Raw genomic sequence first — 25,226 nt, 5'->3', positions numbered from 1 at the left:
AAGAAAAAGTAAGTTTATATTAAATATTTTTCTTGAAGCATACGTTTAATAACCATATAACCACCCTTTTAAAGTACAAGTATTTCTTGGAGATTAGTCGATTAAAATATAATATAATCAAGTGTGTAATGTGAAAACTACACACATACAATAAAATTGTAAAAGTTATAATATATATGTAATCATGTTAGTTAAACTCTCGAATTAACTCTTAAACTCTCACGATGTTATAATTCTAAATGGACAAAAGGCGTTAACTTATTATCAAACTATATTTTAGATAAACTCTCAATCTAAAAAGAGTGAGTAAATGAGTTTGAAATCAAATAATTTTTACCCCTCATTGACCTATGGTGACAATTTTATCATAACTAAAATAATTTGAATAATTTTTTTTTGAATGTTTTCACTTCAGTAACTTTTGTTTTTATAAATTTATTTACAATTTGGTCATCTGTATAGTTTAATCTTATTTATTACTACTAGTCTAGAGTCACAATTCATTATTGTACTTTACTATTTTACTTTATTACCACATTGAAATGTTGAATTATTGTTGAGTATTGCGTCATACATATCTGTCACTAGTAATTTTTTAATATTATTTTTTATATTAAATAAACATACTTAGACTCGAATTTAGCAATTTAACAAGCTTGTATATAATATTACTTGTGCGACAAATGATGGCATAAATCAAATGTTATGTATTGATCAAGAAAAACGTTCATTATAATTTTTCATACATGGTCCACAACTGAAATAGGATTGGGTTGCGCTGCAGCTTCACAAGAGATTTATAAATCAACCTGAACTTCTGAAGTTTATAGCCGGACCATTCATCGATTGATTACCAAAATTATCTAAAGCTTTATAATTAATTTACAATAAAATTTGATTGATGTGTTATAATAATTGCATTTTCTCTATCTCCAATAATTGAACAACCAAGTTAGTTCACGCTACATATGCCATTATCAATATAAACATCAATACACCATGACTTCTCATCCAGTTGAATGAAAATGTAACCCGATAATTCAAGAGAGTCAAAACTCAAAGGCAACACTGGACAGTTTGAGATTTACTAGCAAAATCTAGGTATCAAATCAATCTCTTTACCAATACAATGCCTCAATCAAGATACAAAATTTATCATACATCAAAAGCTGAATCACAGGTAAATTAAAGCTGTACAAATGAAAAAGAAATATTAACCAAAACTTGCAAAATTCGGAGGCTTATCGGGTGTTCCTTTTATATTCCACAAAATCTTCTTTCAGCAACCAGTGCTAGCAGTTAGGGGTTGATGGTTGATAAAATCTGGAAACCAATGGAACAAAAGGAAAAAGCAAGGCTTAAGGTACTTGACAACTTGAATCTATCCAATGTGATTCAACCCTATTAAGGCTTCACATGCAGTGGGAAAGAATGCACATCAGAATCAACATATAGCATTACCTTGTCAGTGAACAACCGAAATGCCTCCTCTGCCATAGCTTTATCAAGTTCCTAACAGAGAAACACAAAATTTCTCAGTAAATTACGCTCTATGACTCTGAGTATTAAAACTAATAATAATAAATAAATAAATAAATATCAGTCTATATATGATTGCAAGACAAGCAGCTACAAGTGGAAAAAAGAAAGCACTTACATTGTCTGCATTTGAGGAACAATCAATATGGCAAATTAGTTCTTGAAGAGACTTATCATTCAAAGCATCACGAATCTCACTGGAAGAGGCTACAACAAAAATACAATCATTCTAAAAAAATTAACCGATATCCTGGCTTCACCACTGGAGTTTCTGTACTGTGATGTTGCATGTAGGGCATTCTTATATACAAATAAAGCATACCTATGGCCTCCAGTTGGAATTTTTGCAACACATGACTTGTTTCATTGACAACTAATGGCTTTTCTACAATTGATTCTGAAACAGCAGCTGACGAACAAAAGAGAAACATCAATATTAGAAAACCAATGTGCTCAAGAGCAATGGATTATTACATGGACCGTAGTTGCCAAAAACCACAAGTTTATTTCATGCTTGAACATTGTTGATTGAGTTAGTTTGACAGAAAATTACAGTGCGCTACCAAGACCATATCACAAGCTTTTCTAAAAATAATAATTAGACAGGAAAACTACAAGAAGAAAGATTTGTACATGCCACTTTAAGTTTCAGCCAAATGTAAAACCAATTTTTTGCATAATACTCTGTAGTGAAAGGTTAGCTTGTGGTGGAATCAGCCTCTAACTAATACAAGATAAGGCTGCCTAGCATGGACCCTTATGGTGGGTTCAACCTTTCCCTAAACTCCATGTGTCGAAAGGGCATTACAGCACAAGGTTGTGCTTCTCTTCAGCATACACAATCGATGAGGCAGATTAGGAGATAAAGGAAAAGACTCAAAAGATAAACCTCATCTTAAAAAGATGTAATGAAATGACATTAGTCTATTATTATAAAACTACAAAGTCCAATATCTACCATGGGAGAGTGGGCAACGAAAAAAATCAATCATCATGTAGACTACCTAAGAAAGGTGAACAAAACTCTTACTTGTTTTGGCCTCTGATGGTTGCGGCTTGACACATGGAGATTCTGCAACAACACATTGAAGTATTTCCGATCAATTCAAGAATCAGGTAGGAAATTCCGAGAAAGATTAACGGTCACAGCATCATGTCTCCATGGTGAAAATTTCATTTGCCCCATGATGAAGAAGATAACATGAAATACCTCCCAATTTTGATTGGTATGACCAAGTAAAAGTCAATAGCATAGCTCAACGCTCAAGCAGCACAAAAAAATAAAATATTTCCCATCCTTTCAGGTGGAAACTTTCACCCGCATTACATCAAGCATTAAATGTGCAAACAAAAAACATAAATTAAAGAGGCGCCACACCTTTGTGTTTCTTGAAACAGACAAGGGAACAACTGCAAGCAGAATGAACAAGACAATAATTTTAAGAAGAAAAAAAAAAGTAAAAATAAAAATAAAAAAGTTGAAGAAAGGTTTGAGATTTAGCTTACTAAGGTAAGTAACATGAAGGGCACTTGTACTTGGACTGAGCTTGGTCGCAGACTTGACACTGTCGAGGACCCATTCTCAACTCAAACACAACCGTTTATGCTTTTATAACGGAATCGACTACGATGGAAAGAAAAAAAAAAAAAAAAAAAAAAAAAAACCAAACAAAGATGTTATCACTTTCACTTATGATATGAAAAGAGAGAAAAAGAATCGACGGGTTTGAATAAATATAATTACAGGAAATTCAGAATTAATCGTTGGATTTTGGTAATTGAAAGAGGGAGCTTCAACCAAAACCAAAAACCTCAAAACCCTTTGGCAATCTCACCCGGGTAATCTCATAAACGTACGGTATCGCCGATTATTTCTATCCTAAATATAATTAAGTACTCCGAAATTTTTTCCAATTCATCCTCCGAACGATTAAAATAATAATATTTTTTAATAAATTTATTATAAAATAATTATTTTATAATAAATTTATTAAAAAATATTATTATTTTAATTATTTGGACAAAAATTTGGACTCACGATTCAGAGGCTAAATCATTAGTCAATATAATTACATTTGTTTTTATCAAATTTAATATAAATATATTTTTATTCATTAAATTTGAAATTGTTATTTTTAGTTCTTGAAATTTTTAAAAATTTTATTTTAATCTTTTAGATCACTAATAACATATCTGAAAGTGATAAATTAAGATAATTAAACAATATTAGTTTGATTAAATTTTGAACACTAATTCTTCTACTTAAGGAATCATTCTATAAAGACTTATGCAAACAAAATATGACATCTTTAAACACATTGAAGAAGTCTCTTTAAACATCTTTATGCTTATAGAACTTATGATTCTTAATGTTCTTGTAATAAACAACCCATATTGAATAATTCTCATTATAATTATGCAATCCAAAATGATGCGTTACATTTTCAATCCTCCAAAACTTTGTTTCATTGTCTAAAAATAAGTCATGCAAATCATATATTATAAAAAAAAATGAATATAACACACCCAAAAATAAAATAAAATAACTAACACATGTCATGCATGCCATTTTTTACCATCAATCTCTAAGTAAAACATGCGATATATATGTTATTAAAAAAAAGTTTGCTATGTCTACCAAAATACTTCTAAAACAAGCACCATGAAATATGAATATTGTTTTTCAAGTATTGACACATTAATTGCAACTGCAAGATAGGATGTGAATACAAACCTCTTCATCAGGATCAAGATCAAACTTATATAAGAATGAAATAAAAGGACTCCTGATAATAGTTTATACAAAAGGAAAACATAAAAATTTGTTAGGATTTATATATATATATATATATATATATATATATATATATATATATAGATATATGTTCTTACCGGAAATCTGCTGTAGAGCTGATCCGCCAGGTAAGATCGGTGAGCCTCCTTCGCTGGTACGCTTGATGCTCCAAGATGGGGGTGGTACCTGCAAAAGAGACTCCGATGCTAAAGTTAGTGTTTGTGGGAGTATTAGTCTCGTATAAATAATGCACGTACCTTAGTATGAATTAGGGTTTTATTGGGCCTTGGGCCCGAGATCAGTTATGACCTATTTGGGCGACGAGCTGACGTCACATAGCATGTGTCCGAGGTCGTCTTGCGCTGTGATACCGAGCTGGGAGCTCGGCTTCGCAGTACGGATAGTACACTAGCCCCCCGAGCTCCGAAGACCGTAGGTTAAGGAGTTAAGACCGAGTTCGTCAGGGAACAGTGACCTTTCACGTATGCCTGCCTACCATGATGCCATGTGTCATGGCCGAGCTGAAGAGCTCGGCAACAATGAGTTTACTGCTTGTTTAGGCTGGTAAACCTTTGACCGAGTCAGCAGATTGGTGAGGGACAAGTCGGCAACTCGGCTGGCCAGTACACTTGCCCCCCAAGCACTGAGTGATGTAAGAGCAAATGGGCTTTTGAGGAGCTCCCAAATTTGTTGTTTGGAGGTTCAAATTTGACCTTGTGATCTTCAAGGTTCGACCTCGACATCGGTTAAGAAAATGTGAGCTCAAGGTTCGGACTCGACCTCGGTATATCAAGATTCGACCTCGACCTCGGTTAAGAAAATGTAGTCTCAAGGTTCGGACTCGACCTTGGTTAAGAAAATGTGTTCTTAAGGTTCGGACTCGACCTTGGCATATCAAGGTTCGAACTCGACCTTGGTTAAGAAAATGTGATCTCAAGGTTCAGACTCGACCTTGGCATATCAAGGTTCGAACTCGACCTTGGTTAAGAAAATGTGATCTCAAGGTTCGGACTCGACCTTGACATATCAAGGTTCGAATTCGACCTTGGTTAAGAAAATGCAGTCTCAAGGTTCAGACTCGACCTTGGCATATCAAGGTTCGAACTCGACCTTGTTTAAGAAAATGTGATCTCAAGGTTCGGACTCGACCTTGGCATATCAAGGTTCAAACTCGACCTTGGTTAAGAAAATGTGTTCTCAAGGTTCGGACTCGACCTTGGCATATCAAGGTTCGAACTCGACCTTGGTTAAGAAAATGTGATCTCAATGTTCGGACTCGACCTTGGCATATCAAGGTTCGGACTCGACCTTGGCATATCAAGGTTCGAATTCGACCTTGGTTAAGAAAATGTAGTCTCAAGGTTTGGACTCGACCTTGGCATATCAAGGTTCGAACTCGACCTTGGTTAAGAAAATGTGATCTCAAGGTTCGGACTCGACCTTGGCATATCAAGGTTCGAACTCGACCTTGGTTAAGAAAATGTGATCTCAAGGTTCGGACTCGACTTTGGCATATCAAGGTTCGAACTCGACCTCGGTTAAGAAAATGCAGTCTCAAGGTTCAGACTCGACCTTGGCATATCAAGGTTCGAACTCGACCTTGTTTAAGAAAATGTGATCTCAAGGTTCGGACTCGACCTTGGCATATCAAGGTTCGAACTTGACCTTGGTTAAGAAAATGTGTTCTTTTATTCTAGAATAATAATCTTTTATGGTCTCAGATTCTTTCATTTTTTTTTAATTCAAACTCGCATCTTAGGAAATAAAGTTTAACATTGTGTACTTCATCACTTCCTTGAAAATCCTCTTATATTGTGCTCCAAGTTTCCTTTGCACTTAAGGCACTCATTATTCTTGGAAAAATTGTGTCATCAACTGCTTGTTGAAGAATAAATAATGTCTCTGAATCCTTTTACTTGTTTTCCTTCAACTCCTTCTTTTGAATTGCAGTAAGAGTTTACGTGTCTTTTGAAATAATAAACTCATATTCTATAACATCCCATAAATCTTGAGAGCAAAAAAATGTCTTCGTTTTGACGCTCCAAAAATCAGTTTTCTTTGGTGAAAATAAAAATCGGACTAGATGATGATTGATTGGTAGTGATTATGGGTTGAGAAAATATTTTAAAAGTAGTATAGAATATAGTTGGATTTTTTTATTAGAAGTAGTTGAGAAATTCATCTACCTCTAGTAGATGACTAAATGTAACTTTAGTACCACCGATAGAATTTAGAAGTATCAAAAATAAATTAATTTTATTTGTTGGAAGAATGATAGCAACATGAGTAGTTTTGAGAAATGGTGTATGATAATTGAATAGTAGTTGATAATGAATAATGAAAGCCTATTTAATTTGTGAGAGTAGAGCATGAAATTCCAATTTGCTTATAAAAATGATGCACCACCTTTGGATGATGATGGAAATTTCTAGCATTTTTTGACTTTTCAAGTTCCTAGTTAACTATACTCTTTTTAGTTTTTTCTAAAAACTTTTAGCTGTATCTTATGATTTTTAAATTTTTCTTTTTCTTTTTTAGTTTTGCATCATAATTGAACAGTCTTTGACTGACTTGCCGCACAGTGTCAACATCGGAGCAGTTTGGGGACTTTTCCTACTTTTAGACTTGTAGTCATGTCTCCATTGGGTTGGTTTTCTTCTGTTAGCTTCATCTTAGTTTTACATATTTATCAATAAATTATTGAGTTTCCGAAAATAAAAGAAATTGATCTGATTAGCTGTTCCAGCAATGGAGGTGAAGGCAACTCCAACTCTAGAAGATAACACAATAGCAACACTCTACGAAGCATCACTAGATGGCAGTGTAAGTACCTTAAACACCCTGATCCAAAGGAACCCTCTTATTCTGAATAGAGTTTCACTCTCTCCCTTCAGTGAAACCCCATTACACATAGCCTCTTTGCTTGGCCATTTGAACTTCTGTGAGGTTCTTCTTAAAAGAAAACCAAGTTTAGCTAGTGAAGCTGACTCTGAAGGACGTTTCCCTCTTCATTTGGCTTGTGCTGAAGGCCACACTGAGGTTGTGAAAGCTCTTTTGCTCACAAATTCAGATGCTTGCTTTGCTCTGGACAAAGATGACATGCTTCCTCTCCACTTGGCTGCAATGAGAGGACGCATAGGAGCAATTCAGGAGTTGACCAGAGCCAGACCTGACTCCATTCATCAGATCTTTGATGATGGCTCTGTTCTGCACTTGTGTGTTAGGTATAATCATTTGGACGCCTTGAAATTCTTTGTACAATCAGCAACAAGTGAACAACAGTTTCTGCTTGCCAAAGACAAAGAAGGTAACACAATTCTGCATTTAGCAGTGAGGCTCAAACAAATTAAGGTACCATTTAGTATCTAAGCCTGTTTTTTTTTTTTTAGAAACTACATGTCGCGGTAACAATTCTATTCAAACCATTTAGGATTATTATGAAGATGAAAGCTCTTTCTTCGAGTATTTAATGTAAATCAATGTACTCGGGCATCCAACTTGAAATCACTTATTAGAATAGAATAAGTTTACTCCAAGTTATCCATGTGTTCAGTTCAGATATGTAATTTAATTATCCACATGTTCAACAAATTCCTATTACAAAAGAGTTCATTCATGAGCTTGACCAAAAGGGGACGAACTATCTTCATGTAATGAAATAAGCTCCTCCAAATATCTCATTAGACATCAGCGTTTACCAACTTCTATGATTAGACTTCTCTCTTGAATACTTGAGCTTCAAGTAATTTAAGTATGTTATCAGTGGAACATAATAACTCTAAAATAACTCACACACACACAAAGGAAGAGAGGAGAAAAACTGATTTCATCATTTCATCTATTTCATTTCATAACACACACAAAATTAATACGTACAGCATATGGCCTTTTATAGGCAGATGATACATCAAACAAAATAGTATAATATTATATTTAGAAAACTTCATTTGGAAGGAACAAGAATACAAATTGGCTTTGTCCTCTTCGATGTCAAATTTTGCTACTTTCAATTTCAGATGTGCAGCCTTTGTTGAATTCCAAATTTCAATTTGAGACGGTGCAGTAATTTTTGAATAGTCAAAATTAAAAGTTCCTGTTGCAGCAATTTAAAATTGTTGGCTTGATTTAATTTTCTGACATTGCCTCCCTTAAATCAAGTTTGTATCATTCCAAACATTCTTTTTAACTTATAAAATAACTCGACTTTTAATGGCTTCGTGAAAATATCTGCAACTTGTTCTTCAGTTGAACAATATTCAATTGCTACTTCTTTCTCAGCTACCAGTTCTCGGATTTTATGAAATCGAATATCTATGTGCTTGGATCGTCCATGAAATACTGGATTTTTGCATAATGCAATTGTTGACTTATTATCACAAAATATCACTGTGGGAGTATTTTGCTTTTGATGCATCACTTCAAGCATTCTTCTCAGCCACACAGCTTGGGTTGCACAACTTGCTGCTGCTATATATTCTGCTTCGGCTGTTGAGAGTGCCACCACTTGTTGCTTCTTTGATGACCATGATATAGTACCACTTCCAAGATTGAATGCATATCCTGACGTGCTCTTTCTCGTCTCTATATCTCCTGCCCAATCACTATCTGTATATCCAACAAGATTCACATCAATGTCTTTATCATAGAAAATTCCTTCTGTCAGAGTACCTTTGATGTATCTGAGAATTCTTTTAGCTGCCTGCTAATGAGAATCTCGAGGCTTTTCCATGAATCTGCTGAGTAGTCCAACTCCATAGACAATATCTGGCCTGGTTGCAGTTAAATAACTAAGGCTTCCAATCAAACTTTTATAGAGAGTTGGATTGACTTTCTTGCCTTCAATGTCACTTGTCAGCTTCAATTTTCTTCAACAGGTGTTGAAATTGGCTTTAAATTCTCCATCTTGAATTTCTTTAAAATATCACCTGCAAATTTCTTTTGAGAAATGAAAATTCCATCATCTTGCTGATCAACCTCGATGCCCAAAAAATAAGACATTAGACCCAGATCCGTCATTTCAAAACATTTAACCATAGCCTCCCTGAATTCTGCAAACATTTTTGGATTATTGCCAGTAAAAATTAGATCATCAACATAGAGGCACACAATAAGAATATTGTCAGGATCAACAGATTTGATATACAAAGTGTGTTCAAATGGGCATTTCTGAAAACCATTATCCACAAAGTAAGAATCAATCTTCTTATACCACGCCCTGGGTGCCTGCTTAAGACCATACAATGTCTTCTTCAATTTGTAGACTTTATCTTCTTTTCCTTTAACTTCATATCCTGCAGGCTGCTCAACATATACTTCTTCTTCCAAAGTGCCATTCAGAAAAGCAGATTTAACATCCATTTGATGAATTTTCCAATTATTTTGAGCTGATATAGAGATAAGCATACGAATTGTATCTAATCTCGCTACAGGAGCAAATACCTCAAAATAATCAATACTTGGCTTTTGTTTGTACCCTTTTGCTACCAACCTTGCTTTAAAGCGATCAATTTCTCCACTGGACTTGTACTTAGTTTTATACACCCACTTTACTCCAATTGGCCTTTTATCTGCTGGTAAGTCTGTCAACTCCCATGTTTGATTCTTCTCAATGGCATGAATTTCTTCATCCATTGCTTTTCTCCAATGTTGATTATTTGAAGCTTCTTCAAAAGTTACAGGCTCACAATCTGCAAATAAGGCAAAATTGATAATTTCTTCATCAGATGGATCATTATCATTACCCACAACATAATCCTCCAATCTGGCTGGTAGTCTCCTTTGCCTTTGTGGTCTGCTTGATGTTTCTGGTTCATCAGGTGTTGGATCTACATGTCCATTCTCTTCTTCATAGTTTTCTGGGTTTATTACAGGCTCCTTTTGTGCTTTGAAAGACCAATCCCACATTCCTTCTTCATCAAAGGTCACATCTCTGCTGATAATAACCTTCTTTGTCACTGGATTGAAAAGCTTATACGCTTTTGAGTTGGTGCTGTAACCAATGAAGATGCACTTCTCTCCTTTGTCATCAAGCTTCTTTCTGAGTTGATCTGGTACATGTGCATATGCTATACATCCAAAAATTCTGAGATGCCGGATTGAGGGCTTCCTTCCACTCCAAGCTTCTTCTGGTGTTTTATCACAAACACTCTTTGTTGGACACCTGTTCAAAATATACACAGCAGTAGAAACTGCTTCTGCCCAGAATTCTCTAGGCATTTGTTTTGCCTTTAGCATGCATCTCACCATATCCATGATTGTTCTGTTCTTCCTTTCTGCTACTCCATTTTGTTGAGGAGTGTATCTGGTTGTCTTTTGATGCTGAATTCCATGGTGGTCAAAGAAATCTGCATAGGCAAGGTATTCTTGACCTCTATCTGTCCTCAATGCTTTAATCTTGCAGCCACTTTGTTTCTCCACAAATGCCTTAAATGACTTAAAGGCATCACAAGCTTCTGATTTTTGTTTCAAAAAATACACCCAAGCTTTTCTGCTAAAGTCATCAATAAAAGTAATGAAATACCTGCTACTGCCATGTGATGGTATCTCAACCATGCATAAATCTGAATGCACAATTTCCAATGGCTTTCTTGCTCTCTAGGACTTTCCAGTTGGAAAGGATTCTCTGTGTTTCTTTCCAATTTCACAAGTCTCACATATACCTTCAGGAATGTTTATAACAGGCAAACCAGATACATACTCTTTTCTAGATAAAAAATTTAATCCAGAAAAGTGATAATGTCCAAAACGCATGTGCCACAGCCAATCATCATTTTGTATAATGGAGCTCAAGCAAGGAATTTTATCGTATTGAACATTCAAAGGAAATAGTCGATTAGGAGACATTTTTACCTTGGCTATCAATCTCCTATTTTTGTCAATCAACATACAGTAGCCATCATGAATCTGTATGTTGTAGCCTTTCTCTGATAATTGTCCCAAGCTCAACAGGTTATGGTGAAGACCAGGAGCATAGAAAACATCAGAGATGAAATTTTGAGTACCATCCTTTAATCTAATTGCAACTCGACCTTTTCCCAAAATCGGAATGTTTGAGTTATTTCCAAATTTCACAGTAGTTTTTACTGTTTCATTTAGTGAAGAAAATAACTCCTTTTTCCCACACATGTGGTTGCTGCAACCAGTATCTAGGTACCAAATAGCTTCATCGCCTAAAAAATTATTTGTTGCTAGAAGTAAGGTTTGTGGATTATCAGAAACCTCACCAGTTTGCTCATATTGATTTTCTGCTATATTTGCTTGTTGTTTGAATCTACAATCTGCAGCTCTGTGCCCGAACTTTTCACAGTGATAGCAATTGAAATTTGTCCTCTCCTGGTTGGTGAAACTGCCTCTTCCTCTTCCACGGTTGATAGATCTAACATTGTATCCACCTCTTCCTTGATTAGGTGGCCTGAAATTGTTGTCTCTCCATTGTTGATTAAAATTACAACGACCTCTTCCTCTGAAACTACCACGACCTCTACCTCTGAAATTTATATTTTCACCTTCACGACCTCTACTGTCTTCACTTCGGCTGGGTTCTGTTATGTTGGTAAAATTCACCTGGCTTTTCAATGCTTCTTCATTTACTTTTTCAGTTTTCTCCAAGATTCTGCTCACATGGCTTTCAATGCTACCTTGCAATTCTGCATCTGTCATGATTTCTATGTTGTGGGACTCAATTATTGTAGTCACCACATGATCAAACTTCATCGGCATGGTGCGTAGAATTTTCTCCACCACCTTGCTTTCAGGGATATCTTCTCCATATACTCTCATTTTGTTGACGAGATCTGTTACCCGTGAAAAATATTGTTCAACGGATTCAGAATTCGACATTTCATATCTTTCATATTCCCTTCGCAAAGATTGCAACTTGGATTTTTGAGCTTTCTCTACACCTTTATATGACAAATTCAAAATGTCCCACGCTTCTTTGGCTATTTTGGGATTTGCTATTTTGCAAAAAATTGAATAATCTACTCCTTGATGAGTTTGTGATAGCGCCAACTGGTCCTTCCTTTGAGTTGCATCATCAACTCCTTGTTGTAAGCCTGGTTCAATAAAGCTCCAAATATTGTGAGCTTTCAAATGGGTAGACATCAACAATGTCCAATAATTGTAATCTAGTTTCCCATCTAATTTGGGACCGGACCAAACAATATTGTAGTTGGTGGCCATATCTCTCTCTCAAATAGACTCTGAAAATTTTGATAAAGTGAGAACTCTCTTGTTCCTCACTAATTCTCTCACAAACTCACAAAAAAACAATGTTGGATCTATCCAGCTCTGATACTAATTTGTTATCAATGGAACATAATAACTCTAAAATAACTCACACACACAAAGGAAGAGAGGAGAAAAACTGATTTCATCATTTCATCTATTTCATTTCATAACACACACAAAATTAATACGTACAGCATATGGCCTTTTATAGGCAGATGATACATCAAACAAAATAGTATAATATTATATTTAGAAAACTTCATTTGGAAGGAACAAGAATACAAATTGGCTTTGTCCTCTTCGATGTCAAATTTTGCTACTTTCAATTTCAGATGTGCAGCCTCTGTTGAATTCCAAATTTCAATTTGAGACGGTGCAGTAATTTTTAAATAGTCAAAATTAAAAGTTCCTGTTGCAGCAATTTAAAATTGTTGGCTTGATTTAATTTTCTGACAAAGTAAAACACGATTTGAGACTATAATATCTTGTTGCTTGAATGGTATTATGGGGGAAACAAAGAATAGTAATTAGTTTTCTATAATTTTGCAGACCATAAAATACTTACTTATGCTACCCGAAATTAGAACAGCAGCTAATACTCTAAACGAGGCAGGTTTGACAGCTTTAGAGGTGTTGGAGGGTTGTCCAAGAGATTTTCTTAGCCTTAAAATTGAAGACATGTTGATTGAAGCTGGGGTTAAAAGATGTGCACACCAACAAGGGTCATCACCATTTCAAGCAGAATCAGCATCACTAGGATCCAAGAGAGAGAAGTTCTGGGAGACATTATGGTTGAAGTACCTGAAACTGAAATACCGAACTAATTGGATAGAAGAGAAACGAGGGACATTGATGGTAGTGACCACTGTAATTGCCACCATGACTTTTGAATCATCAATAAGTCCACCAGGTGGGGTGTGGCAAGAAGATTCAATCACCGGTTCCTGCACAACTTATGGCATCTGCAAAGCTGGCACTGCAGTTTTAGCTTATGCTTCGCCACATGACTACAAGAAGTTCATAATGTACGACACTATTTCTTTCGTTTCGTCTCTTTGTGTGGTGGTGCTGCTCATTAGCTTGATAATAATCCCGTGGTTTGGATGTTGACCATTGCTATGTTCTCGGCACTTGCATCCATGGGGAACACATACTTTTTGGCACAGTACATGGTGACCCCCGATCACATGGTTCATAAAGTTTATTGGATGCGCATTCCTTTGTATGTAGTTTGGTCAATCATACTTGTAGTCATTGTTTTGTTTCACCTGCTTTTCTTAGTCTTCTGGTTAAAGAAGTGGAAAAACAAGCTACTGCATGGCCCAGACCGCTTCCCTTAAGAATTGGTCCACTGAATTAGAATGATTACAAATTATTATCACCGTAAGTATGTAGACATCATTAATAATATTGTTCGTTTTGACATTCTTGAACTGTCATGATTTTGTTTATGAAAAGAAATAATAAATAAAAATTTAAACGCTTGTGAGATAGTGTTAGAAGATAAAGGGTTGTGAGCTAAAATAATATATACACAAAGAGTTTACTTGTCTTTTTTCCTTAAAATCATTTTGCTACTAAATTTTTTGGAACGGTATTTTGTTTAAGATCTTTCATTGTATTTGAACAGTTTAATAGATTGATGTATCTTAGGAGAGAGACACATTATAAATTTAAATTATTAGTGTAATGGGAGCTTTTCTCTCTAAAAATAATATATACACAAGAGTTTACTATTGTCTCTCTCCCTTAAAATCATTTCTACTATTAAATATTTTGGTTTGAGATCTTTCATTGTACTCAAATGGTGCAACATGTTGATGTATCTTAAGAGAAGAGCACACTATAAATTCAAAATATCAGTGCAATGAGAGCGTTTTTTTTCTAAGAACAACGCTTGATATACTTCAACTTAGGCACTCTAATCTTATTATTTCTTATTTTAATTTAATTTGTTTTGTGTTTAATTGGTTGTTATTAATTGTTCTATTTTTAATTTTGAAATATTTATTGTATTGTTGATATTGGCTTTCTTGATAAATTTATTTATTTATTTATTTTTGCTTTTTATTATTTCCAAAAATCTTAGAGAGAAATGTTCTTTTATTGTTCAATATCAACATGTCTACAATGAATGTTTTAGAGTCTTGAGTTGTAAGCTAGAAAAATTCAATGGTGAAAATTTGTTGGCAACAACAAATGAAATTTTGGCTTACATAGTTGGTTTAATCTTTATTATTTTAAATGGAAAAATGGGAAAAAGTTTTTATGGTGCTTTGGGTTAAAGTTAGCTCTTCTATCTAGTCATAGTTCTAGTGATAAATATATTATGTCAATCATATTTTGAGTGCTCTATCCGATAATATTTATAAAATATTTTTTCATACAAAAATTATTGTAGAGTTATGGGATGCCCTTTAACTGAAATACGATTCTATTGAAAAAGGTTTAAGATGATACCCTTGTGAAAGAATGATTTATTTTCAAATGGAAGATGGAAAAGCTTTTTTAAACCAAGTTATTGAATTTGAAAATATTATTTATGACATGAAGATGAAATAAATTACTTTGTTTAACATTATGCTTGTTAGTCTTTTCATTTTTAAATTACCTCCTTTTTGGTCTGAATTTGCAAGAAGCCTTAAGCATAAACTTGATTATTTCACTTTAGATGACTTATTGGTTTCTTTGAAAATTGAAAATAAGCACCACCTTTCACTAAAGGATTCTCATAAAGTTCATTTTCAAGTTAAGGCTCATTTAATGGAGAATTATAATCAACCAAAACAAAAGTTTTTTAAAAACTCTGGTTTTTCTAAAACTAAGTTTGGTCTAGAGCTTCCATTTCTCCCAAAACTAAAAACCAAGCTTTTAAAAACAATTACATAGCAAAGAGTAAAACTCAAAGAAATGAGTGATTTTGTTTTGTTTGTGAGAGAAATAATCATTTTGCTAAGAGTTGTTTTCATCGTTGTCATCAGGCAAAAGATATTACATCTGATATGAAATCATCTTCCTAGCCTTAGGCTAATGTTATTATCGCTAATGCTAGCTCGGATTCCACATCTAACAACTATCATGTCACTAGCCCATGGTTAAATTTTATTTATAACTCAAATAATTGGTGGATTGACTATGAAGCTAATGTTCATGTGTGCGCTGATAAAAAAAAATATTCTTTTCATATCAAGCATGTGATACACGGACTGTGAGCATGGGGAATCGGAGCCTAACACACATTATTGGTCAAGGCGGAGTATAATTAAAATTATCTTCTGAAAATCATCTTGTCTTAGATGAAGTTTTTCATGTTTCTAAAATTTGAAAAAAATTGATTAGTTTTGCTTTATTAGTTCAATGAGATTTTAAAATTATTTTTGAATCCAATAGAGTTGTAATTTCTCAACATAGTTCCTTTGTTAGCAAAGGATATATTTGTATGATTTGTTTAAACTTAATTTCATATCGTCTTTTATTAAAACATTCTAGCATTTCTTCATCATTTGTTTCAAATGTTGAATGTTGTGATACTTGGCTTGGTAGACTTGAGCATGTTAACTTGAAATCTATTAAAAGAATGATGAATCATAATCTTATTTCTAAATCTTCTAGTGAATTGAAACAAAAATGTGAAGTTTGTGTTCATGCTAAACAACCTAGAAAATCTAAAGTTTTGTTTAAAAGGAAACTTGTTTACTTGAGTTCATTCATAATGATATATATGATAGCAATGGTGTGATTACTCATGGTGTAAAGAGACATTTTATTACTTTCATTGATGACTTCTCAAAATATTGTTATGTATTTAATAATTCATAAAAATAAGTTATTTGATAAATTCAAAGTTTATAAAGAGGTTGAAAATCAATTAGAAAGGAAAATTAAATTCCTTCAATATGGTATAGGAGGAGAATATGTCTCTAATGAAATTGGTGAATATTTTGAAACACATGGTATTATTTATGAAGTTACTTTAGCCTATGCTCCTCAATATAATGGAATTATTGAAAGAAAAAAATTATACTTTACTAGACATGATAAATGATATGCTTATAAGTCCTTGTTTGCCTGATAATTTGTGGGGATGAGCTTTGTTTACTAGATGTCATATTTTGAATAGAATTCTTTATAAAAAAATTATGATAAAACTCCTTATGAATTTTAGGAAAATAGAAAACCAAATTTGAAATATCTCAAAGTGTGGGGATATCTTGCAAAGGTGAATATTCCTATTAATAAGAAAAGGAAATTGGTCACAAGACCATTGGTTGTGTTTTTCTTGGATATTCTTTGCATAATACTACTTGTAGATTTTTAATTATTAATTCTAAAGTTTCTAAAAATTCTAATAATATAACTATGGAAACTAGAGTTGTTGTTTTCTTTTAAAATATTTTTCCTTTGAAGAATAAATGTTAACAAGGATGTTGAACCTCAAATAAGTAAAAGAATTAGAAAAGCTAAAGATTTTGATCCTAAATTTTATTCTTTTTTACTTGAAGATGATACTAAAAACTTATAGTGAGGTCATGAGATTTGTTGATGCACCTTTTTGGAAAGAAACCATTAATGATGAAATGGATTCTCTTAAAGCCAATAAAACTTATTTTTGACTGACCCTCCTCGTAGTTGTAAAAATATAGGTTGTAAATGGATTTTTGGGGAAAAAATGAAGGATAGATGGATCTATAGATAAGTTTAAGGCAAAACTTGTTATTATTGGTTATAAACAAGTAAAAGGTGTAGATTTCTTTGATACATATTCTCTTATTTTTAAATTTACTACTATTAGAGTTTGAATTGCTCTTTCTTGTATTTTTAATTTGAAAATGCACAAATTGATGTAAAAACTGCTTTCTCAAATGACAACTTGGAAGAAGAAATTTACATGAATAAACTTGAGGATTTTATAGAACCTAGAATGGAAAACAAAGTTTTCAAGCTTGTTAAATCTTTATAAAGTTTAAAACAAAGGCCTAAATAATGGCATGATAAATTTGATCAAGTTGTTTTGTCATATGTTTTCAGTTTAAAAATAGTGTAAATATATTTATGTGAAACAATTTGATGATAATTCGTATGTTATTTTATGTCTCTATGTGGACGATATTTTAATCTTTGACAACAATTTGCGTGTTATAAATAATGATAAGTTTTTCTTATCTAGTAATTTTGAAATGAAGGATTTGGTCGTATCGATGTTATTTTAGACATTAAATTAATAAAGAATCGTGATGACATTGTTTTGACACAATCACAATCACACTTTATACCAAATAAATTTTTTGATCTTTGTTCCAAACATGTGCAAAATGCCAAGATTTGTGAAGTAAGAAGAATAAAAGTATTATTCCAAAAATAAATTTTGGTCTATATTTTATATTTTGTTTTAGTAGAAATGGAAAATGTTGATAAAATAAATGAAAAAATAGTCAATAACTAATAGAAGAAGAAAAAAACACGAGACCTATGAGGTTAAGAAGAAAAATGGTTAAGAAGTCTAATATACTATTGCGGAAAGACTTAACCCTCTCATATCTCTTTATTATGATTTGCAAGTTGTAATTAGTGTAATTAATAATTAATATGATGTTTGTAATAATATGAGAAAACATACGTATAAGCATTGGGTGTTTTTAATAATCTAATTAAAAAAAATAGCGATATCTCACTAGAGCATGTAAAAAATGAGAATTTTTTTATGTTTTTCTTTTATAAAATGATTACCTAGAAAAATTGCCTTAGATTTGTTAAGGGGTGGACTTAAAGTTGAACGGAGAAAAGTATGATAGATACTTAATTAGTGATCAAATGAGATCATATGAATACTCTTATGTATTATACTTCTCATTTTATGATATTTGATAGTGTTTGATGAGGTTGAACTATGAACTCTTAATGTATTTACCTACTTAAGTGTGAAGGTACAAACAACCTTCTTTGAAAAACTTAAATAGTCTTTCTAAAGTACTCATGGGCAACTCAATGCATTATTGTGTATAATTTTAATTGTTGAAATAACATAATTTTAAAGGTAAAAATATATGTAATAAGAGTCTCATCTTAAATACATTAATTTAAAAAATAATTACTTTTGGATATAAGATATTATCTCATTTAACCGTGTTAAGTCAATCATCTAGACATTAACAATTTAGCCACAAAAACCTTTACTTTTGTTCATATATATATTTTTTTCCTCACTTTCACTTATTGGTCATTAGTGTATTTATTAATATATTAATTATTTTGTTTCTATTAATGTATTTATTATCATTATTATTAAAAGTTTTTCATAAACCTTTAATTTACCAACGAATTGATGACTTCTACACTATATAAAGAGTGACGAAGGAGTTTTAGAGTGACGTCTCTACTTTCCTATATTTTTTCTCTACTTTGTAATTTTTTTAGCATTAATTGTGAGGCTCTAACATGTTTTATCATGAATTTAAACACGTTGCTTAAATCTCGATAAATAAACCGAATATTGAGTTGCATTATATATCTACCAAATTTTTGCCTTCATGACATTGATTACTGCCTCAACACATTTTTTTTCTAGCCATAGTTTCTAACAGTGTTTAGTTGCCTGTCAAAGCTTTAGAAATTGTTGTTTCAAATGTATGGGAAGTGTGAGGATCCAAACCACAAAGCTGGCGCAACTAGTGTATAGTTGTTTTGGAAAATTAGCTTCCGAAATTCGAAAATATTCCATAATTATAACCTCAATATTCTAAAATTGTTAGCTTTTTCTCTGTATATATATATATATATATGTGTCGTAACCGGGATCACGACGGGATGACGCTAACATTTTTATATTCAATGGAGCCGCCACCAATATTTTAATTTAAGGGAAAAACATTGGAAAACCCTTTAAAGGATAATCTTTAAAATTAAAGTTGGGTTCGGGAGTCGATTACGTGTAGGGAAGGTATTAGCACCCTACAACGCCCGTAAAAACAGTACCTTTAATTAATTGCGCAAAATTATATAAATTTATAAACATTTATTTTATTCCTCGAAAGTGTGTATACATACATATATCTTTTTTTTTTTAATATGAGAGATGTTTCTTTTGTATTTTTTTTTATTAAAAAAAATCATGAGGATTTAGGTTAGCACATGGCTAATCAATAAACCCTCCCAATAACATGAAAGATAGAATTACTATTCAATCAATGTTATTGATTTTTATTTGTTGATAATAAAATAGGCTTAAAGGAGAGTTTAAGCTAGCAAATGACTAGTCATTAAACTCTCAGGACCTAATAATGTTAAAGATAAAAATGTTATTCAATTAACATTATTATTGGTCGCATATTAAATATTTTTATAAATAACAATATTAAAGGCAACAAATCATATTTATTATGTACAAACAATAAATAAAAATAAATAAATAAACAAAAAATAAATAAACAAATAAATAAAATAAACAAATAAATAAAAGAAAAAAAAAAGTTAAGAAAAGAACGATACCAAATGAATTGAATCTTCGAATATGATGATCAAGAAGGTGCTTTTTGGCTACCTTTCACACTACAGAGGTGTCTCACAGATCTTAAGAAATACAAAAGAGAGGGGGAAGAGAGAGAGAAAAAAATTTCGAGCTCTGAAGAGTACTGGACGAAATTTTTCGGGGCCCCTAAAAACTGTGCCCCAGACGTCTATTTATAGACTTCGGGAAGGGGTCCAGAACGGCCCGTTCCAAAATCGGAACGGCCGTTCTGGACATGGCCGTTGTGTGAAAAATTCGTATACTGGAACGGCCCGTTCTGAAATCAGAACGGCCCGTTCCAGTATTGAGAATAACACCCAATTTTTTTGACCGGAACAGCCTTGGAACGCCCCGTTCCAGATGCAGGAACGGCCCGTTCCTTTTTAGGAACGGCCGTTCCAATATTGGAACGACCCGTTCCAATTTTGGAACAGCCCGTTCCAAATTAGGGTTTTTGGCCTTTTTGGAGCCTTAGAACGGCCCGTTCTGAACGGCCCGTTCTGGACCTTAGAACGGCCGTTCTGGACCTTGGAACGGCCCGTTCCGATTCTGGAACGGCCCGTTCCGGGCCCAAAAAATACTTAATTTGTGCTTTTGGGCCCTCTAAAGTCCTGTCTTCTTGTCGGCATGTTTCGGGAGCTCTTTCCCTTCATAGTAGATGTCTATTTCATCACTTTTGTGAGTCCGGATAAAATTGATTATTCACAGTTGCCCCTCTTTATTTATTTCTTATTAAATAATCTAAATAAGGTAATTTAGATCATTTATGATAAGAAAGAAATAAAGATGTGAATTAATTTTATCCAGCTATTGTTGATGAAGTAAGTTCTTGAAAGATTCAATGCTTTTGCTTGAAGCTAGTCAAATGTTAGAATGTTGTGTTGGAATCATCAAGTGCTAGTGCTGGATCATCCGAATGTTAATGTTGAATGCTTGTGCTTGATCAATCGAATGTCAATGTTTGATGGAGTGGTCGAATGCTTGTGCTGGATCGACTGAATGCTTATGCTGAAGTAGTTGAATGCTTGTGCTTGATGAAGTGGTCAACTGCTTGTGCTGCATCGACCGAATGTTGGTGCCAATTCAATCAAATGCTGGTGCTGGATTGATTGAATGTTGATGGACTGGATGCTAATGTTGGAGTGGTCGAGTGCTTGTGCTGTATCGACCGATTGTTGGTGCCAATTCAATCAAATGCTGGTGCTGGGTTGATTGAATGTTGATATTGGATCGACCAAATGCTTGTGCTGAATTGGTCGATGGATCGCGCCAGGTAAATACTGGGCTTATAAAAAGAAATTGTAACTTGTGCCAGGTAAGTACTGGACTTTATACAAAAGAAAAATGTAACTCGTGCCAGGTAGATACTGGACTTTAAAAGAAAAATATAACTGGTGCCAGGCAGATACTGGGCTTTAAAAGAAAAATGTGATTGGTGCCAGACAGATACTGGGCTTTAAAAAGAAAAATGTAATTGGTGCCAGACAGATACTGGGCTTTAAAAAGAAAAATATAATTGGTGCCAGGCAGATACTGGGCTTAAAAAGAAAAATATAACTTGTGTCAGTTAAGTATTGGATTTATACAAAAGAAAAATGCAACTTGTGCCAGGTAGATACTGGGCTTTAAAAAGGAAGTCATATATGAAGTAAGTGCTTAGCCTAAAAACTCTACATCATAAGTTCTAGGAAGCAAGGGATGCAAATGAAATGTGATGCAATAATGCAAAATGTTATGAGACACAACTTTCAAGACTTAAACTTTTGTTTATTTCCCTTTTTGTTTTTGCTTTTGCTTTATTTTTCAGAAATTCCTCATCGTGACACACAGTCAAGGATCATGGATGAGTGAGGTCTTTGGATACTTTCGTCTTGAATGATAGTTGGCAACTTCCTGTGGGTTACCCTTAAGCTGTTGTAAACACTTATGAGTTGAAACAACATTATCCTGTTGGTTGCGCTTTGTAACATTTATCAAGAAATTATCAAGCATACTGTGGCTTTTAAAACTCATAAAAATAATTTGTAATGCCTTGAATTTTTCTTTTTTAGATGTAACATGCATTTCCTTTCAGTATATTATCATAAAATGCAAAAAGAATTGGCAATAAAGAGGTAGGATAATCTTATTTAAGAGAGTAAGAATGTGTTTACAAAGGAAGTCATTGTATGACAAGAATGACAAATATGTACAAGGGTAGCAATAAGAGGTAATTGTTATGTGAATGATACTTTCTAGATGAACAATGCTAGTACTACACTTCAATAACTTTGATTGCTCGCCAATAAACTTGAGAGGATAATTCAATGTAATTGCCCCAGTTTGTTTTTCTCTGCCGTGTCTGGCCCCAATTGATACCTAGCATGTCGCTCTAAATTTGCTTAGATCGCCTTTTCAGGTTTTCAATCTAACCAGTTTTTTTTTTTTTTTTTTTTTTTTACCCTAATTTTTGCCTAGATTGCTCTTTCGAGTTTTCAACCTAGTGGGTCGCTCTAACTTTTGCCTAGATCGCCTTTTCGGGTTTTCAATCTAGCGAGCGTTTTTCTTGTGTTTTTTTTAGCCTAATTTTTGCCTAGATTGCTCTTTTGAGTTTTCAATCTAGTGAGTTGCTCTAACTTTTGCCTAGATCGCCCTTTTGGGTTTTCAATCTAGAGAGCCTCCTTTTTTTTGTTGTTGACCCTAATTTTTGCCTAGATTGCTCTTTCAAGTTTTCAATCTAGCGGGTCGCTCTAACTTTTGCCTAGATTGCCCTTTCGAGTTTTTAATCTAGCGAGCCTTTTTTTTGTATAAATGAAAATTTGCATTTAACCTTTTCTCCTCAATGAGATTTAATTTGATCCAAACGGGTTTGGACCCATTCTGCTTCTTCTAATTTGGCTTCCGTCAATACTCTTAAAGATGGAATTTCAACCTCGATTGGAAGGACTGCTTCCATTCCATAAACTAAGGAAAATGGGGTTGCCCCAATTAATGATCCTCTTGATATTCTTGTTTGCTGCTCATGTAAAGCAAATGGAAGCATCTCATCCCAATCTTTGTATGTCACCACCATTTTCTGGATGATCCTCTTGATGTTCTTGTTTGCTATTTCAACTGCCCCGTTCATCTTTGGGCGATATGGGGAATAGTTATGATGCTGAATTTTGAAGTCAACACATAAATCTGTCATCATCTTGTTGTTCAAGTTGGTTCCATTGTCAGTAATGATTTTGTTTGGCACACCATAACGACAAATTAATTTCTTTTTGATAAGTTTGCAACCACATTTTGTGTCACATGGGCATATGAAGCGGCTTCAACCCATTTGGTGAAATAGTCAATAGCAACCAGAATGAAGCGATGTCCATTTGACACTTTCAGCTCAATAGGGCCAATAAAATCCATTCCCCACATTGAAAATGGCCAAGGTGGTGACAAAACATTAAGAAAAGCATTGATGTTATCAGCATACCTCTAGTATTTAGAGCAATCATTTTCCATTTCCTCACAAGTCTGATTAACTGCACAATCAAAATTATTTGATGCAACACTAGCATTATCACTTTTGAGCACATTTTTTCGCATTCTTTAAAGTTAGAAAAAGATTGGTAAAGAGATTAGGGAGAAAGGACAAGGCAAGAGATGAAGGAAGAATGAATGCATTTTATTTAACATTTAAAAGGAAATGCATGAGCCCTTATTTAAAGAAATAAATCTTAAAGCCTTGGGCAGAGCAATAAGACTGACATTACAAGAAAATTACTAAAAATTTGAATTAAAAACCAACAGGCAGCTTGACAATCTCCCAATTGTTAAGTTCCACGTTCAGTGGACAAGCGTGAACCAGACTAGCATGTTCATTCTCGCAAGAGTCTTGCTCAACAATAGCTATTGAGTTTGGAAACTCAAACCCATCACACCAAAAGCTTTCTCACAGATCACTGAGAGGGACCCCATCTACTCTCCTCAATAGAATTAACTGTCGGCCCTCCATGACCTGGTAGAGGGTTATTCCCAATGTTAGGATTGTCCTCTTTAAAGTTTAACCACCCAGCCTTAGTCAAACTTTGTACCTTGGTTTTTAGTGCCCCGCAATTTTCAATGGAGTGACCAATAGCTCCCGCATGATAATCACATTTGGCATTAACGTCGTATCGGCTAGGATATGGTGGTTCTATGGGCTTCATCGGGCAACGTACTACTAGTGAATTTTGTAGTAGGAGAGGGAACAAGTCAGTATAGGAGATAGGGATAGGGTCAAACTCAATTGGTTTCCGATCTTGGGTATTTTGTGACCTCACATGGTTAGAATTTTGGTTCCATGGCTGGGTAGATTGAGGTGGTCGTGCGGTAGGTATTGTGGGTGAAGCTTGTAGAGCTTGATGGATAGGTTGTTGAGGATGTGGTGAGACGGTAGTGATATTTGGGTAGACCATGTGAGGGGTATAAAAATAAGGAGGTTGGTTGTTAGGTGACCTAGGGGAGTTGAATGTCACTGCATTTGTATCTCCTTCTTTTTTCTTTCCTGCACCATTTGAAAATTTTCTTAAACCAGCTATTTCAATAGAGTTAACCACAATCTTCCCACTCCTCATGCCATTCTCAATCCTTTCCCCGATGATGACTATATCAGAGAAATTTGATAAAATATTCCCAATCATTTTATCATAGAACGGTGCTTGTAAAGTATCAATGAACAGGGCTACTGCTTCTCTATCAGACAAAGGAGGTTCCACTTGTGCTGCCACTTCTTTCCATCTCTGAGCATATTCCTTAAACGTTTCACCATCTTTTTTAGACATGTTACGTAGTTCAAACCTATCTGGAACCATGTCAAGATTATACTTATATTGTTTAAGGAAAGCATCAGCTAAATCCTTCCAGGAGCGGATATAGGCCCGTTCAAGATGCATATACCAATTTAAAGCTGCCCCAGTTAAAGAATCCTGAAAACAATGAATAAGCAACTTATCATTGCGAGCATACGCTGCCATCTTTCTGCAGTACATGGTCATGTGATTCTTTGGACAACTTGTTCCTTTATATTTATCAAATTCAGGAACTTTGAACTTTGGGGGGAACTCTATGTCTGGAACCAAACAAAGATCGACAGCTTCACCAATATCATAGCTACCTCCTTCCACAACCTTTAGCCTCTCTTCTAGCATTTGTAACTTTTCG

General features: G+C 33.9%; 2 protein-coding genes across 2 annotated transcripts; one reads left to right on the top strand and one right to left on the bottom strand.

The window, feature by feature from the left end:
- Positions 1-1,056: 1,056 nt before the first annotated feature.
- On the bottom strand, positions 1,057-3,443 carry LOC109818121 (HIT-type Zinc finger family protein). Its single transcript, XM_020383525.3, has 8 exons — positions 3,284-3,443; positions 3,046-3,163; positions 2,918-2,949; positions 2,570-2,611; positions 1,862-1,948; positions 1,658-1,746; positions 1,462-1,512; positions 1,057-1,323 (listed from the first exon to the last, which is right to left on the bottom strand). Exons 2-8 carry the CDS (start codon positions 3,117-3,119, stop codon positions 1,300-1,302), a joined length of 399 nt encoding a protein of 132 aa, XP_020239114.1. The 5' UTR covers positions 3,120-3,163; positions 3,284-3,443; the 3' UTR covers positions 1,057-1,299.
- A 3,319-nt stretch (positions 3,444-6,762) lies between these two features.
- Positions 6,763-14,436, top strand: LOC109818127 (uncharacterized). Its single transcript, XM_029268767.2, has 2 exons — positions 6,763-7,684; positions 13,112-14,436. The coding sequence occupies exons 1-2, from the start codon at positions 7,082-7,084 to the stop codon at positions 13,670-13,672; spliced, it is 1,164 nt and encodes a 387-aa protein (XP_029124600.2). The 5' UTR covers positions 6,763-7,081; the 3' UTR covers positions 13,673-14,436.
- Positions 14,437-25,226: the final 10,790 nt, after the last annotated feature.

The sequence above is a fragment of the Cajanus cajan genome, chromosome 7 (assembly GCF_000230855.2).
Source record: "Cajanus cajan strain Asha chromosome 7, NIPB_CcT2T_4, whole genome shotgun sequence".
Lineage (NCBI taxonomy): Eukaryota > Viridiplantae > Streptophyta > Magnoliopsida > Fabales > Fabaceae > Cajanus > Cajanus cajan.
Note: the sequence above shows the minus strand (reverse complement) of the source record. Positions and strands in the feature narration are given on the sequence as shown.

Coding starts and splice junctions, on each gene's coding strand:
- LOC109818121 (XM_020383525.3), bottom strand. CDS start 3,119: ATGGGTCCTCGACAGTGTCAAGTCTGCGACCAAGCTCAGTCCAAGTAC. Junction 2,950..3,045: donor CCTTCATGTTACTTACCTTA/GTAAGCTAAATC, acceptor TTCTGCTTGCAG/TTGTTCCCTTGTCTGTTTCA. Junction 1,949..2,569: donor ACCATCAGAGGCCAAAACAA/GTAAGAGTTTTG, acceptor TTTGTTCGTCAG/CTGCTGTTTCAGAATCAATT.
- LOC109818127 (XM_029268767.2), top strand. CDS start 7,082: ATGGAGGTGAAGGCAACTCCAACTCTAGAAGATAACACAATAGCAACA. Junction 7,685..13,111: donor TGAGGCTCAAACAAATTAAG/GTACCATTTAGT, acceptor ATAATTTTGCAG/ACCATAAAATACTTACTTAT.